This window comes from Wolffia australiana, chromosome 6 (assembly GCF_029677425.1).
Source record: "Wolffia australiana isolate 7733 chromosome 6, ASM2967742v1".
Lineage (NCBI taxonomy): Eukaryota > Viridiplantae > Streptophyta > Magnoliopsida > Alismatales > Araceae > Wolffia > Wolffia australiana.
This window is the reverse complement of record NC_135840.1, coordinates 20073564-20090000: the sequence shown is the minus strand read 5'-3', so window position 1 is coordinate 20090000 and position 16437 is coordinate 20073564. Positions and strand designations below refer to the sequence as shown.

The 16437-nt window shown below is 37.9% G+C and overlaps 3 protein-coding genes across 3 annotated transcripts in view; 2 read left to right on the top strand and 1 right to left on the bottom strand.

The window, feature by feature from the left end:
• The window catches only part of LOC144704347 (Cyclophilin-like peptidyl-prolyl cis-trans isomerase family protein), a 5085-nt gene extending 5018 nt beyond the window's left edge, over positions 1-67 (bottom strand). The window contains exon 1 of the mRNA XM_078576750.1: positions 1-67. This exon is cut by the window's left edge and continues 121 nt beyond it. Within this exon, the coding sequence (XP_078432876.1) occupies positions 1-41 (41 nt within the window). The 5' untranslated portion in view covers positions 42-67.
• Positions 68-397: 330 nt separating this feature from the next.
• Positions 398-972, top strand: LOC144704597 (protein EPIDERMAL PATTERNING FACTOR 2-like). The gene has a single exon (XM_078577074.1). The coding sequence runs from the start codon at positions 525-527 to the stop codon at positions 891-893; it is 369 nt and encodes a 122-aa protein (XP_078433200.1). The 5' UTR covers positions 398-524; the 3' UTR covers positions 894-972.
• Positions 973-1546: 574 nt separating this feature from the next.
• LOC144704552 (ELMO/CED-12 family protein) lies at positions 1547-3624 on the top strand. Its single transcript, XM_078577006.1, has 8 exons — positions 1547-1648; positions 1775-1843; positions 2218-2333; positions 2559-2613; positions 2708-2828; positions 2958-3005; positions 3076-3170; positions 3276-3624. The coding sequence occupies exons 1-8, from the start codon at positions 1547-1549 to the stop codon at positions 3375-3377; spliced, it is 708 nt and encodes a 235-aa protein (XP_078433132.1). The 3' UTR covers positions 3378-3624.
• Positions 3625-16437: the final 12813 nt, after the last annotated feature.

Below are 16437 nucleotides of genomic sequence, written 5' to 3'. Positions count from 1 at the left end.
AGATATGTGGAGGACAGCAGCGACGAGAAGACCACCATCATCTCCACAACCACTCTCTCCGGCCATCATTTCCTTAAAGTTTCCACCTTGGATCCGATAGAGCGAGATGGATGAGGATTGACGAGTGAGGGCCCCCCCTCCGTCTTCCTGGGCCTCCATTCCAAGTTCCAACTCCAGCCCACGACGAAGATCACGAGTTCGCGTCATCTTCGTTCGAGCTGTTTGGGCATTTAAAACTCCACGTGAGAATTCGCGCGTGTTGTCGCCAATCTCGCCTGATGACGGGCGTTTACGAGGCGATTGGGAAGGAGGGAGACTGAACACGAAGAAGATCCCCGTGGGGGCGCAAGGGAAGAGAGGAGAGAGTAATAACAACGAGAGATCACGTCCCGGTTAATTGCCGTCACGGCCGACGTCGTTCCCCATCCTGTGACGCGCGTCAATGGCAATCAAGCGCCTCTTCTCCTCCCCCCGCTCCATTTTATAAACACCTCTCGCTGCTTCGAACTAACACGCTCAACACAATGGCTTCCACTGCCGCTATAGTCTTCTTGGTCATCTCCTCCTGCCTGGCCTTCCTCTCCGCGGCGAGGCCGTTCGACCCACCATCGCCATCGCCATCGCCATTATCTGTGATGGGTGCGGACGATTTGGCAGATCAGAGAAGCGGACATGGCCGCGAGCTCGAAGCTGGTCAGCGGTGGCGCGGAGGCGCGGCGGAGACAGTGCAGGTCGCGGGCTCGAGCCTGCCGGACTGCTCCCACGCTTGCGGGTCGTGCTCGCCGTGCCATCTTGTCATGGTGAGCTTCGTCTGCTCCTCGCTGGAGGAGGCCGAAACCTGTCCCATGGCTTACAAGTGCATGTGTCGGAGCAAGTCGTTTCCCGTCCCCTGAACCCTCTCATCGACTATCGTTGTATATCAAGTAGAAAGTGAATTAGATTGAAGGAAATGGGTTGGTGGATTGCACTCTGGGTCCCGGTTTAAACGATGTTTTCGGTCGATGGTAGCCGCGCGAAATTTCCTTCGGTGAGGAGCTAAAAACAGACGAACCAACGGTAGGGATAATTCTCCACCAGCCATTGCTTTGCAGGGCAGACGCTCGGCGAGAACGACGCTCAAACCAGGAGGAAGAAGATTAGCAAGACATTTCTCTGTCTCTCTCTTTCTCTCTCCGTCTCTTTCTCTTTCTCTGTCTATCTATCTTCTTCTCTCTATCTCTCTCTTTCTATCTCCATTGATTGCTGAGATCGTGAGCAATCTTTGTCGTCGTCGAACGAAGAGAAATCGAATGATCGGCGCTGAGTAGAATCGTTTGGGCGAGTAGTAGGGACGACGATGGCCTCATTGGAGAAAGATTTCCGGTCAGGATGATGATCATGCCTCGGTAGATTTCCGCAAGTTCCTCGTTCCTGGGAGGACTTGTTCTTCGATATTATGGTGAATGAAGGAAATCTGAAACGGCGGGTTTCCAGGCGTCATTAAAAGCTTCAGGCTAGCTGTGTCCTTTCTCTTTACATGCTTGTTTCTGCCGTTGCAGCTAATGCTATGGTTGGATCGAAGTCATGGTTTGGAGGATTCTTCAACCGTGCTGGTAATAAACGCCATGCACCAAGCGACAAGTCGGATAATTTTCTCACAGCTCTCCAAGTAAGATCTTTTTTGTTTTCGCCCAGATTTTGTTATTTTCTTAGCTTTCAGCAGGCTACAAAGTTGCGGCAACAGATTCTTAACTTCTGTATGAACAATATAAATATTTACTATTTTGCGATCTAGGAACAAAGATTGAAGAAGCTGAAAGATCGCCTGCAAACGTCATTTGACGAAACAAGACCCGATCATCAGGTGTGTTTCCGTGTGCAGATTCCTCGGTATTTCTATCGAAAACATTAGACTTGACGTACTTCTTCTCTTCTTAAATTGAAAATTATCCTGAATTGTGACGTCCCAGCCGAAGCGTTTAACCGAGATGGAAATTGTCATTCTTCTTTTGATCGTGGCGAATTAATTCAAGATATCCGAGCTTAATCATCGGTGAAAAATAGTTGGGTTCCTTTACGTCTTCCCCGGAATATAGTCTAAACTTCTGCATATTCAATTGTCCCCACGAAATTCTACTCCGTGCATATTTTCATATCCTGACGAAAGAACAGTTTCTCACCCACAATGTGAAGCCAAAGAAAACAAGAAAATTTCTTTTTTTTCTTTTTCATGGGCAGGATGCTCTTAAAGCATTGTGGAAGGCTACCTTTCCAGGTGCTGTTCCCTCAGGCCTGGTCTCTGACAAGTGGAAGGAAATGGGTTGGCAAGGCCCCAACCCCGCGACAGATTTCAGGTATGTTTCCCCGAATCTACTCATGAAAGACATGCATGCTGATTTTTTGGGCAAGCAAGCTTTTTAATCTGTTATTTCTTAAGCTTTCATGGTTTTTCCTTGGTGTCTTTCGTCGTCAAAATGCTGCTGATCCAACAAGTTTCATCTTCCGACGCTTGTTTCAAACAATTCACTAACTATATTTTTTATGCAATTATTTACTCGTTTTGTCTACTTAAACCTCAGAGGCTGCGGGTTTGTTTCACTGGAAAACCTCCTCTTCCTAGCGAGGACTTATCCGGTACAAAGGCCAAAATTTTTATCAACAAGTGGTTCAAACATTTCTCTTAATGCGTGCGCTTAATTTCCTTCGTCTGAAATTAAATCACGAGAAGGCGTCCTATCGAAGGCTGCTGTTCAAGCAAGGCGGCGTTCGAGCAACATGGGAGTACCCGTTTGCCGTCGCTGGCATCAACGTCTCCTTCATGCTGATTCAAATGCTAGAACTTCACTCAAGTAAGTGAAGCCTCAAAAAACAATAAAGTAAAAATAAAAAAACGAAATTCTCGACCAATAAACGAAAAATAATGAATCATCTCTGATACGTTGTCCTGAACATTCCCTCCATTCCCTTCTCTTTTGCAGCCAAACCCAAGTCTCTGCCAGCAATAAACTTTATCAAGATCCTCTCAGGTAGAACATCACAGTTCCTATTCAAGATCTGATTCTGGTGTCCGCCATAATCTTTTGTTTTTCGTTTTAGAGGATGAAGAAGCCTTTGATGTGCTCTACTGTATCGCGTTTGAGATGATGGATGCCCAGTGGCTTGCTCTCGGCGCCTCCTACATGCAATTCAACGTAATTTTCTGACTTCTGAGATGCGGGGAGGATGCGAATTAAGGTTCTTGCATTTACTATGACTATAGCGCATGACCCTTTTCTTTTCCTTGATCTTCATTCCAGGAGGTACTACTGGCGACTAGGTGCCAGTTGGAGCGGGAGCTATGCCTTGAAGACGTACGGAGAATACAGGATCTTCCGGCTTACAATCTTCTTTATCAATAATATTTTCTGGTTGTTTTATAGTGAAGATCAATCTATAACTAGCGTCAGTGGGGAAGTATCCTTATGGTTACTGTGTACATAGTGGAACCACTACTGGGTCAAGTCAGGCTCCATAGGGAGGGCCTCACAATCCCTTAACACGGGGTTGTAACTGTATATTTGGGAGTTTCAAGAAATTCCATGTTTGTATAGGATTATGAAATCTATTCATCTCTTTGATGCAACCTCCTCCCCTTCTCCCCTTGCACCGTTTTATTTCCTCCCTCGTGTAACTCCTTTTCTCTTTCCATCTTCTCCATGTTTTACTTCTTCCCTCTTCCCTTGACCAATATTATCCTACTTTTGTCATAAAAAAACCTCAGTTTTCCTCTATGCACTATCTCATTAAATCATTCTGAATCTAGAAATATGTATGGCATGAAATTATTTATCACTTGAATTCTTCTCTGACTCGTCTTGGTTATTGAACAACCCTGACTTGAATTCCTTGAAGTCAAATGGTATGCTTTAATATTTTCTTGAACATTATGGAATACAAGGGTATATAAGTTTTTTTCACATGAATTAAAAGGATATCCAAAAGAGATAAAATGATGTCTAAGAAATCCCAGGTCAAAGAAGAGAACCAAAAAGATGACCCAAGAGATGTGAGATTCATGGCAGTCCAGGGGTGTCCAAGCACAGGTTAAAGTTAGTCTTAAATGTGGATTGTGGTGGACGTTAAATTGGATAACGGGGCCAGGAAAGCTAACAATTTTGGAAGTAAAGAACGTTGATTTGAGCATTTGATGACTGAGTCTGAGCACTTGAACATTTTGGCCCATGAAAATTTCAGAACGTTTATATCCAATCCTGAGGAAATATGCTCCAGTATTTATCTATTATTTCCATCCCTCTCATTTTCATTTTTTGAAACTTTGCATTATATCGGATATCTAAATGAAACATCAATTACCAAAGATCCATTTTTATGAAATAGTGTAATGGAGAAGAGATTGAGGAAGCTTGAACCAGGGGTTATGGAGTTCTTATCATTGGGATTCGTGGCATTGAAACACAATATGAATACAGCTTCCATAGGAAAAATTAAAATTATTGGTAAAAAATGTTTAAAAACACCATTGATGATCAAATCACCTAGCGGATAATTGAATCCACTATCCATTGGTTCTTTGAATGCGTTGTCAAGGGCCACACAAGTGCTTGGGGAATAGTCGTATCCACACACTCCTCGGAAAATTGAAGCTCCTGATCTTCCACTCGATAAACAGTGCGATCACTTTTGAGTGGTTTTTGGTCACCTTTTTGGGCACACCAGGAATGGAGGGCAGCCAAGGAAAGGGGGCAAAGAAGAAGATGAGACCAAGTAAGCACTAGCAGGGATATATTCTTTTTGGGGTTCCTCAATTTTTAATACTTACCAAACTATTTTCCTAAGAATCACTGTACTTAATATATATCCTTCAATGTCCAGTAAATCTTATGTGTGTGAACCTCCAGGTCAATGTATCATTATAGTTAATAATTTGTCAAAGCCTGATAAATTTTTATTAGCTAACAGAATTAAGTAGCTATATCCAACATATAGATTAATTAATATTAGATTGATTTAACCCATTCGCTAGGTTGAATCACCTACACTTTATGCGCCAAGATACACAAAATACTAAGGAAAAAATATCTATTAACCCATTTAATAAATTCTTTAATGGAGCACATCCCCACGACGCCAACGAATCATCAGCAGAGCCATCGTCGCCGTCATCAGCATCGCTGCCTGTCCGTATTTATCCCGACCGGCATGCCAAATTGTCCGTGAAGACACCTGGGTTTAAGTACCCCGGGTAGAGCTCGTCCATGCCCGTATCTCGTGTTTTAATTATCTATTTTCAGTCGATTGACTTCATGTCTGTGTTCGTCACGACGAGTGAACCCAACTTGTCGTGATGCATACATGTTCACGTGCTTTCAATTCCGCCGTATTGTCTTAGTTTCGCATCGTTTGATTTCGTAATGTCCTTTTTTTAATGTTGTAAAATGGGGGGGGGAGGATCTTATTGGGCTCCTCCTCCTGGACTCATTGTAAGGGCCCATCATGACCCTATATAAGGCCATGATGGGACCACGTTCTAGCCAGATCTGGAATTTTCATTTGGCAGTTACCCACGTCCAGATCTCACCAAGAAGAAGAAGAAGAGGAGACGAGAGGGAGGAAGGAGAGGAAGCAGAAGAGGAGAGAAAAGAGAAGGTGAAAGCTGTGGGGATCAAGAGAATCAGAAGGGAAATCCACCGACAGAGTCAAAGCTCCATTCTCGTCTCTCCAGCAAGAAAAGTCTCCCAGATCCCTACCCTCCACGGGTAGTTTTCTCCGCACGCTCACCGTCGGTTACGATCGCTGTGAAACGATGCCCCCTCCGGGCTCTTGCACATCATCGTCCTCACGGTGAATTCATCGAGTCGCATGTGGTTTGTGTACACAGGAAAGAAGGCCTCGGCGTTTGTAGACTGGGACTGCTCGTGAGAGTCTCGCGCCACCGACTTCTGATCCGTATCTCGCCACGCTGACCGACCCCCTTGGTGGTGCAACTCCGGGTTGGACTTCTTTTGCTCGGATTCGATCGCGGGTGGCATCTTGCCGGGTGGTCGACGACTACACAAACGTCGCGATTCCCCTCCCTTCCCCGACAGCACTTGTATCCATTGGAGATCTATGACGCCCGATGCGGAACTGTACTCCACTGCGCTCGGGTTAGTATAGGTGAGAGTAAATTATCAAGAAACTACATGTTGAGCGTCTTTCTAGGTACGGGCCAAGCCCATCCGTTACGTGCGAGCCCCTATGGACTTGCTCTGTTCGGCGTCGTAGTCGCCATCGTCGCTTTGACGAGGGTCAGAGGGTCACTGTCACCGTTAATGGAAGTCCACCTCGGAGCTCGGAACGTGGCGTAATCCCCACTCGTCGGCCCTGCACGTACATTTCACCTAGGACACACATATCACGTAGTTACATTCACCTAGTGATTTTACTCGTCGGACGAAGTCACTGAAGACGTCCGACATCATTCTTCCTGTTATTCATTACCTTGCATGTATAATCTCTCAACTACATTATACTCCTAGAATGAAACAGCACACGGTCAGTTTTCAAGCCTTAGTCAATCTTCCTAGGTAGGAGTGATGCATTTGGAAATATTGTTGAACTATTTCTTTGATATTTCCACTTCCTTGAGCTGCCTTCACTTATATTGAGGGTAGAAAATCCCATTTTTACTACGTCCTCACCGTCGTGGAATTTTTGCTGATTGAACATTGTGATTAAGACTCAAAGGAGTGAGTAAAAATCATACCCATCCACAAATAATATATCTTTGGTGTCAAAGTTCTAAGGACCACTTTAAAAACCACGACCTGGCCCAAATTGTTTCATAGTTAAGTATAAAACTATACACATGTTCATATGTATCAATTCGGTGAAAAATTTCCCAAAAGAGCACCACAAATCTCTCATTACTGTATCCATACTAAAGGTTACATGATCAACCATGCTCATAATATGAGTGGGAGAAGATAATGTGATTCTAGCAAACACCACATTATGGTCTCATCATAAAAAACTAATCATAGCAAATATTCTCATCACATTGGGATAATAATTCAAATATATTTATTTTAGAAATAGTGTTCAATTTGCTAGCACTGCACATATAGTGCCCTCAATCCCCCGCATTAAAAACCAGTTACTCTTAGATTATGTATGCATTGTGCCGTAGTAATGCACGCCACATAGTGACCTTATGATGCCATCTGTTGATGGGCTCCTTGGTAAGTCTGTTTTAGGGGAAAAATAATTGAATTTAAAATACTTACATGATATTACATGTGATTTCATCATAAGCACTTAATAATGAGTATGTTTTAAGGGAGAAAACCATACAATGTATTAAACTGAGTTATTTTATTATAAAGGGAGGAAAGCTAAGCTTGGGCTGATAATAAGTTCAGATTTAAGGTATTTTTGTCATCTTTCTACTTCACACTTAGAAAAAAATGTTTTTTATACTTTCTCATTTAATTTCTCCATAAGAGATATAGGGTAAGGTGTTGATCCATTGGGAGGGAGGTATATAATTTTAGTATTTTTGTTGGCCAACGTATGTTGTGTGCCCTAGGTTTAGCGATCAATTTTAGATGAATTGGCATCAGCATGTCATTGTTGATTCACATAGGAAAAAATGAATGTTCCATATCTTCATCCATTGGCAAGATCGGGCAAAAATGACACTAAAACATGCGTGACTGATCTTGATCATTTGATCCTCTATAGGGAGCTCTCAATGCATGTCTTAGAATATCACGATCAAATAAAATTTTCAAAAATGGACCTACAACATTAAGGTTTCAGGTAGAATGGGAGGAACATGAATGAAAGGAAAGAGATGTTCTACATCTAACACAAAGAGAGACAAAAGGCAATATGAACATCACATGACAGAGAGAGACAAAACAAGTGAAAACCTCATCAAAATTTCATATTGGTTCATTCTAAAGAGATCAGGAGTAAAGGCCAAGTGTTTTGAAGCTTCAAGAATGAGATCCAGAGGATAAGCATGAAATTTCATAGAGACTACCTCTATAGAGGGTTTTAAAGTCTCACTTATTTCTAACTCTTCCAGGAGTCTTATTGGTGGATTTTAACCTATCCAACAGTGATCATAACAACCAACAACATTATTTGTGTCAAACACGTTACTTGAACTTGTCCATAGTAGTATGCTACCACCCAACTCCACCACTCACTGGTTACCACTGACAATATTTCCAACCACAATCAATGGCAGCATCTAAAATTTTGCGCAAACATATTGTGGACTTGGTCACTTTATAGTTGACTGGAACAAAAACACTGATCATTGAGGACTGGGTCAACCATGTTCAACTTGGAGTGAGCTCGGGCCATAAAAGTGGCATCAAACTTCACTAGACTTGCCAACTGGTTTATGGGTACTTGATGAGGGTAAATTTCAAATCGTTTAAAGAAGAACATACATGTTATTAAAAGTAGATCAAACTTTTTGAGATCACAAAACGAATCAAGTGTAAAGATAATTCTAGGTTGAATCCATGAGGAATTATGGATTATCATGATGATTCTGAGAACATAGGGGTAATTCAAGAAATTGAATGATGAAATGTGATTAGATGAAACAAATGGAAGCAGATCTACATAAAGGATGAAAAGATCTTTTGAACAAGCGCAATATCATGTGAATCGGTAGTAGATTGACAAATAAATTATATACATAAGTTTAGAGAGAGAAAATTATGTGTGAAGAGAGAGAAATTAAGAATTTGGTACTAAATTCCTATCTAAATTGAAACATAATTAATCATCAAGCCAATAAATTAACTTCCTTCTAACCTTAATGGGTTCAAAGTCTATCTAATTTATATCAGAACAAGTCTTTCAATCAAGAATTTCACTGCAAAAACCTCCAGTTTAAGAAAGTCATTTATCCATCTGGTTCCACACATCAGGCCTTGATTCACCCAAATTTGGAAGGTCTTATACTAGAAAGAGAAAGTAAGCACTGAAAATTACTAAAACCCCACAAAGAACTCAAAAACCGGATGACATTAAAATAAAATGCAATGATCTTGCCGAAATTGGTGAGATCGTGTTTAAGGACAATCTGGGTCATTCTTGACCATATAATCACCCTTTGCATAAGGTGGAACAGTCAGGATGCAGCCACATCAACAAGAACAGTATGATGAAGTAAGAGTTTTTGTGCAACTGATTAGATGCTGCAGCATCATCAACTGTTGGAGGAGAGTTAAAAAGCCCAAAATGGAGGTACAAAAAATCACAGCTCTTCGTGAAATCAAGTGCATTAAATACCCCATGATCCATGTGCCTTTAAGTGAAGATCAACGATGTGAATTGAATTTCACCGATCAACACTTTGTTGATGGCATGTATCTTGAAAGAATAAAAAAAATATAAGTCCCATATGGAAAAAACGTTGACCATTCACATCTATATAATAACATGCTAAATCATTTACTGAATATACGACACACACACCTATTTCTCTCCACTTGGATAAATACAATGCCACATAGGTATGCCATGCCATACATGCCCACAAGGGTGAAACCAAGGCGCCAATTGGGGCCCCCTTGGGCCTCAAAGGTATTCCACATGGCAGAACCCATGTCACGTCATCTCAGCGAGCAAGTCCCATGTGTGCGGTTGCACAACAGGTTGTCCAACTAATCTCTAGCGACAACATGGCAATTGCCACGTATCCCCAAAAAAAAAGTTTTTTCTACTTATTTAAAATCTACAAAATATAATTATAGAAATACTTAACAAAAAACTTTTTAGAAAAATTGAATTAAGGAAATGAAGAATTAAAATTATTGAAGAAAACTAAAAATTCCGGAAAAAATTCAAATCCAAATAGGAATTTTTTTCCAAACACAAACTACATTATCTTCCAATCCATATCAAAATTAGATGATTTTTTATCGGAAATATTTTATTTAAGTCATTAAACATGTCATTTATCCTGCATTTATAAATAAAACAGTCAGCTGAAAGTGTGCCAAAAATGGCACTTAAGTTCAGATTTCTCAACCCATGACTTATGCTCGTTGCTCCATTCTTCATGATTTGTTTCAGTCCAGCTCATTTTTAAATTAAAATAAACCATGCAATAAAATGAAAAACTCATTTTTTTAACTAGGCTAAGCTCATGTTATCTTAAGACCACACCCTTTTTTATCAAATATCAATATCAACATTGAGTACAAAAACTTAAACAATTTTTGATATTATGGATATATGTATTTATGTTTTATCAAAGTCTATTTTTAGAATAATAGAGAATTTTTTTCATTTTCCATAATTTTATAATTATCCAAATTAAATATATGATCTGCAAAACTGGGTATAATCTTTTTATATACCTTCAAATATTTTTAGAAATAGAATTTACAGGTCTAATTTATATCATAATTAAATGAGAAATATTCCATAATAAAAATGTAATATATAAATTTCATAAAAATTCATAATTTTTATGAGTAAGGGATTTAAGAATATTTTTTGAGCGCATGAAGACAAAATATATTGTTGTTGGAACTCATATGACTTAAAAAATCAATGTCCTGAAGAGTTTGTGCTGTAATTTTGTCTTGATGCCATACAATTTTATTGTGGTTTCTATGTAATTTGGGGATAATTATGAAGAACCGTTGACTTATAAAAAAATTATGACACATTTTGATAATTACTGTCACCTTCATCATTTGTCACACACTAAAAATAATACTTTCAACTTCAATAATATAGTTTGGGGATTTGAGTCAGTGTCTGCCTCCATACATTGTGGGTTTTGGAAAAGTTAAATAGTACCTATATGCAGAATATCTTCTTATGTCAGATACTTACTACTGTTAAATGGGAGGTAGGTTTTCATTAAATATTCATGTGCTTAAAGTGTAATCACGCTTCCAGAGAATGGCATTATTTTCCATGATTCTTTGTGACTAGGGGTTCCCAAAAAAAATTGAATCAGCCCAAGATTTCTAAAGTGTTATGCGCCATTTCTAAGTAAATATGATGAGTTATGAATATTCTCTCTTCATTAATGCCATTTTTTGTGGTCCCATAAATTATGGTTTCCTTACCTAGAAGCAAAGAAATATTTTTACTAATACATGTAAAAATAAAAGGAACACAAAATTACCAATAATATTTAATGTGTCATAAGAAGTGTAATTTTATGTGTCATAATATTTGATGTGTTATGATATTTGAATAAATATTTTGGTAATTTATAAGTTAGTTAGTTTTACAGTAAATATGTCAATAATAAATAATTAATGAATATATTAGACACGTTGTGCCAAAAAATCTTTCATTTATTGAAAGTAAAATTTGTGTGATTTATAATAATATTTAATGCTTAATATGTGTATTTTTTTAAGGTGATGCATAAAATTTATATATTATGATATTAGCTCTTAAAAATCGATCAATATACATTTCAAAACAGACTCCTGAGAAATTCGATTGTTTAAATTACGGAGTCAATTCAAATTCATATTATAAAGTTTATGAATCTTTAGATTCAGAAAGAATGACCTTACTATATAATTTAATTTTCTATTTGTTCTTGCAGAACAAAACTCAAAAACCTTGGCACTTCCCATCATAATGATTGGACTAGCTTTTTCTTTCAAAAAACAGCATTTAGCAGATGGTATGGTACCTTCCCTACTTTATCCCAGCTTTTTCTTATTCCTGCTGAGAAAGGTTGGTCTTTGGAAAAGCTTAAACAAATGATAGACAGTGGCTCCATACAGGTCTGATTATGGAATTGGCTGTTACTTTGGTTTTGATAAATCATGATTTGGCTAGACTCTCCTTTCTTTAGGGGATTATGTTTGGTTTTTACTTCTATTGTGTATGTCTCTAGATTTTCTTTTGGGATGATATAAAAGAACAAACAGGGAATACTGGGCCATTGACTGCTACTACGTGCATCTAGTGCAGTGGCTTGGAAGCAAGCTATCTTGACCATCCTCCAAAGTTATAAATATATTACTGGTCAAAGGCTTGTGTCATGGACTGCTCTACATTAAGCCACACCACAATGACCTCCAAAGCACCACAGTTGAGACGAAATCCAGCAGCCCTTCTAGATTATTATTATTATTTGCATAGATATACAAATATGATTATTCAGATAAATTTTTAGCCACACATTTTACTCAATCCTTTCCATATCTTTTGAATACTCCTGTGAAACTACTGCCATGTTTTTAAAGCTTAAAATCATTTGTGATAAATTTTCTCTTTAGGTTCAAAGCACAATGCATAAAAAGACTTCATGGCTTTCTAGACCTACTACATGAACTCACATGCAGAATGTTTTCAATCGAATAATGCTAATCTGATTTTTATAAAATAAATTAGTTTTCATGAGTTCTTGTTCAACTTTATCATTTTAGATAAGGAAAACCTATTCAAAGTGTTTGTTCATGGAATTTCATGATATCCTTAATTTTACATCTTAATATGAAAAGAATTTTACAGAATTTTCATGTTGTAAGGTGCTATAAATTTAATAATAGTCATTTCCATGTGAAAAGAATATTTTTTTTGAAATTTATTTGGAATTTAGAGTATTTTCTAAATTAATTGATGATACTAAATTAAAGGATGCCTTAAAAAGTGTGGGACACATCATGCAATATATTGTGTCTAAAAAGAAAGAATTTTTAGTAGACTAGTGAAAGCATAAGTATTGAGGGAATGGACCCATTTCATTATTAATTGGATGCCCTGCCTCATATTTTATCTATAAATATATGGCCAATAGGAAGGTCTTAAAATAATCAAAATAAAGCACATAAATAAAGGAATAATTATGAGTCTTTTTATTTTTTGAGTTTTTTATTGAAGCTGGTTCATGGAGAAAAGCATAATGATGGAAATATATTTGGCCACCAAGCCAATTTCACATTCCACATCTTTTTCATTTTTTTATTAATACAAATGTATACATTATATGGCACGTGTGATGCATATAATTATGTCCCTTCATACCAATACAATATCTCACTTAAAAGATTTTAATGAGATCATAATACAACAATTACAAGCGTTTAAGCATGTGATATACAATCCTATCACACATGCATAGAATAACACGTAAATTACATATTTTTCATCAAGGGAATTCTATTACTGACTCTCTTGCTAATCATATTGTAGCACACAAAGAACAACATCTATTTGCACGGAAAAATATATGCCTACAATGGTTTTGATGGAGATTCATTATAGATCATCTTGGTATGCCCTATCTTAAAACTGGAAAGTGCATGCAATAAGCATATGGATCTCGCTTCCAGATGAAAATCACTCTCTCTCAACATTGAAGCTTCAAAGGACAAACTATATAGATCGAGCCAAATCATCATCTTGGAAAAATCTGGATAAGAGTGAAAGAGATCAGGAGGACATGTTTCTTAATATAGTCATTTAATATGCATTTTTTGCATGCCATTATTCATATTTTCTATTAACTAATTCTCAGAAAATAGAACACATTACCCTGATTCAATGGATCAACGATGTATGTATCTCAGATTTCAAATTGGAATGAAGCTACAGATCATGCCATAATATTTCATCCATGATCAATATTTTCTCATGTGGATGGCCCCCCTACTAGCCATACTGATCAAATATTGCAGAGAAAAGAAGCGAGATCACTAGAGGTTTCTCTTGTATATTATTGAAATAATCCGCCCTGCTTTCAACCTGGTACATCAGTTTCTGTGTCATTCAATATACACAGTTAAAGCTTGTATCTGTAGAGTCTTTTATCAATGAAGTTGAAGGAGATTGGGGAAACCAATACATCAGAATTGGGGAGAAGGGAGGAATCAGTTCATGACATAGGATGAAACTCAACAAATCAAAGAAACAGCACCAAAAACAACGAAGCAAAATCCCAAGAAAAAAAGGAGGCATCAAAACTACACAACTTAGAATAAAGCAACAGCAAAAATACCTAGGAGCTGATAGAAAAAATATTTCACTGATCAAGTTGCAACCACCAATGGTAGTACCTTAAAGCAGTAAACGATCGAAAGTGGTCAAGCTCCGCTGTCCCAATAATATTCTCTTTCCCCTAAAGGATGGTTGATGCTAACCCTCATCTAATTCAGATGTATTTGTAACTGGCTTTGTAGGAATAATAGTATACTATTTACAACTAACTGGTACATCTCTTGTTGTACCACATGAATAACAGGTCACAGGTTAATCCCATTGTAAATATGTTTCACCACCCTGTATCTCCTTCAAATCACATATAATATGGGATTCACAAAGATAGTAGGTTTTTAAACATTGTATTGAAATGGGGGCCGAAACCCGGTTTTCATGCATTACATTTTTTCATAAATATCATCATCCCATCTCTTCCTTGCATTGTTCAATTATAAATCATTATAGTCACATAATTGCACACACAGCTGGAACATGATCCATAGAATCTATTCACCAGCTACATATATTTCCAGGCAGCAAAAATAATATAAAAGATCCAATAGGACCAATTTTAAATGTCTATTCCTTAGACCTTATGAAAGAGCTATCATATGGTCAAACATCCCCATTTACAATATTCCTTATGTATCTGGAATGGAATCCCTGGACATACAGCTCCAAAAGAGGAAACAAGACTATAATACTCACTGAAACCACCATTACATTTAGATTCCATAAAGCTCATGATGGTTCTGCACTATGGCCAAACATCCTTGTAACTAGCATCTCTAGGATCTTGCATGATCATGATATTATGAATGAAATTCCAAATATTACAAACAAAGCATGTGTTATAAATATTCATATCTGAACTAAAAAATTGATAAGGACATCCTTGTAACTACCTTCTCTAGGATCTTGCATGATCATGATATTATGAATTGAATTCCAATTATTACAAACAAAGCATGTGTTATAAATATTCATATTTGAATGATAATTGATAAGGACATCAAAGTATCAGGATAGAATAGTATTATCAACTTTTACATGGCCATTAGTGTAGACAAAGTAAGGATTGATAGTGGGTGCTCATTAGCAAAAAGAGTTCACTGAATTTATGTGTATGGATCCCTACACCAAACTATCAATAAGTTTTACTCATGTGATGGTTTTGTAAGCAGTCCTTAGATCTAAGATACCAAAGATGTTTTGTAGACAAATAATTGTACTTTGACTTTTGTGTACGAGTACCTAATCTTGGAATTCCAAATAGTCTTTGTTTGGGTGCTTCGAGAAGTTCACAAAAATATAGTAGTCAAGGTGATGGGAAATGCTTAGCATTTCCCTCTCTCTTCTCTCCCTTTTCATTGTCTATCTATATCTCCCTTTTCTTTGTCTCTCTATCTCTCACGCTCTTTTTCTCTCTCCTCCCTCAGTCCCCTTCTTTGACTTTTCTCCTTTCTCTCTCATGTTCTTTTCTCTCTCTCCTCACTCAACCCCTTTTCTTTAACTTTTCATCTCCACCTGTTCTCTTTCTTTCTACCCACTCGCTCATCCTCCTAACTGTCCACTATTATTGACTGTTCCGCCATTCTCTTCCTTCTCTAATTTTCTTTCTTTCTCTCTTCCCTATAACTTCCAAATCAACTTTTCTCATAACCTCTCTCCCTCACCCTTCCCCACAACTTTCTCCACATGAATCACGAATCTTTCCACCACTTTCTCTCAAAATGTCTACGGTTTATTTACATTGTAACTGCATGTTTCTTTTCCTTTAAATGAGCAATGAGACTGTTGGTATGGACACTTTTGCTTGAGATTTTATTCAAAGTTTTTTGTGAGAAAAGAATGATTCTCCAATGATTTTCTGGTGATAATGGCAACAGAACGGCTACAATGACTTCTCGTATTCAACATCGATCAACTCCTCTTAGGTTTCTCCTTTCCTTTCTTCATACCTTTTCATCTCCATCATTTGTTTTATCATCTTACCCTTGACCTTATTGAAACACATCCATCCATCAACTCCATCTTGTTTTTCATTGTCTCCTTTCTTCTAATCTTCATCAATTCTCACGCCTTATCCCATCCATCGTTTAAGTTCATTTTCCACACTTCATCCCCATCCTTCTCACATTACACATCAACATCTTCTCGTGCCGACCAAATCTTACCCTCCCATTTTATCCACTTCCCATACCGTCTCCTCTCTTTATTCACATCTGCTTGTGGAGCTGCAGATCAATGTCAATCAAGGCCATTCAACTTCAGAATAATCAAGATATTGGCTTCCCTCTTTGAGGTACCTAGCGATACCTTAACATTGATATAATTGTTGGTTCATGATAATTGTTCATTTGCTTGAGTGGTTGTTTACTGCAGAAATCTATGCGCCAAACTTTGACAAATCATTTCAAATCTCCTACTCCGTTAAGTTAGGAATATCATAAGTATTCCCTACTTGTCATTGTTAAATCCCTGCTC

Bases quoted from the DNA above. Each gene is read 5' to 3' on its own strand.
- LOC144704597 (XM_078577074.1), top strand. From the start codon at position 525: ATGGCTTCCACTGCCGCTATAGTCTTCTTGGTCATCTCCTCCTGCCTG.
- LOC144704552 (XM_078577006.1), top strand. From the start codon at position 1,547: ATGGTTGGATCGAAGTCATGGTTTGGAGGATTCTTCAACCGTGCTGGT. The intron at 2,614-2,707 runs GTACAAAGGCCA...AATCACGAGAAG, and splicing joins TCCTAGCGAGGACTTATCCG to GCGTCCTATCGAAGGCTGCT. The intron at 2,829-2,957 runs GTAAGTGAAGCC...TCTCTTTTGCAG, and splicing joins AATGCTAGAACTTCACTCAA to CCAAACCCAAGTCTCTGCCA.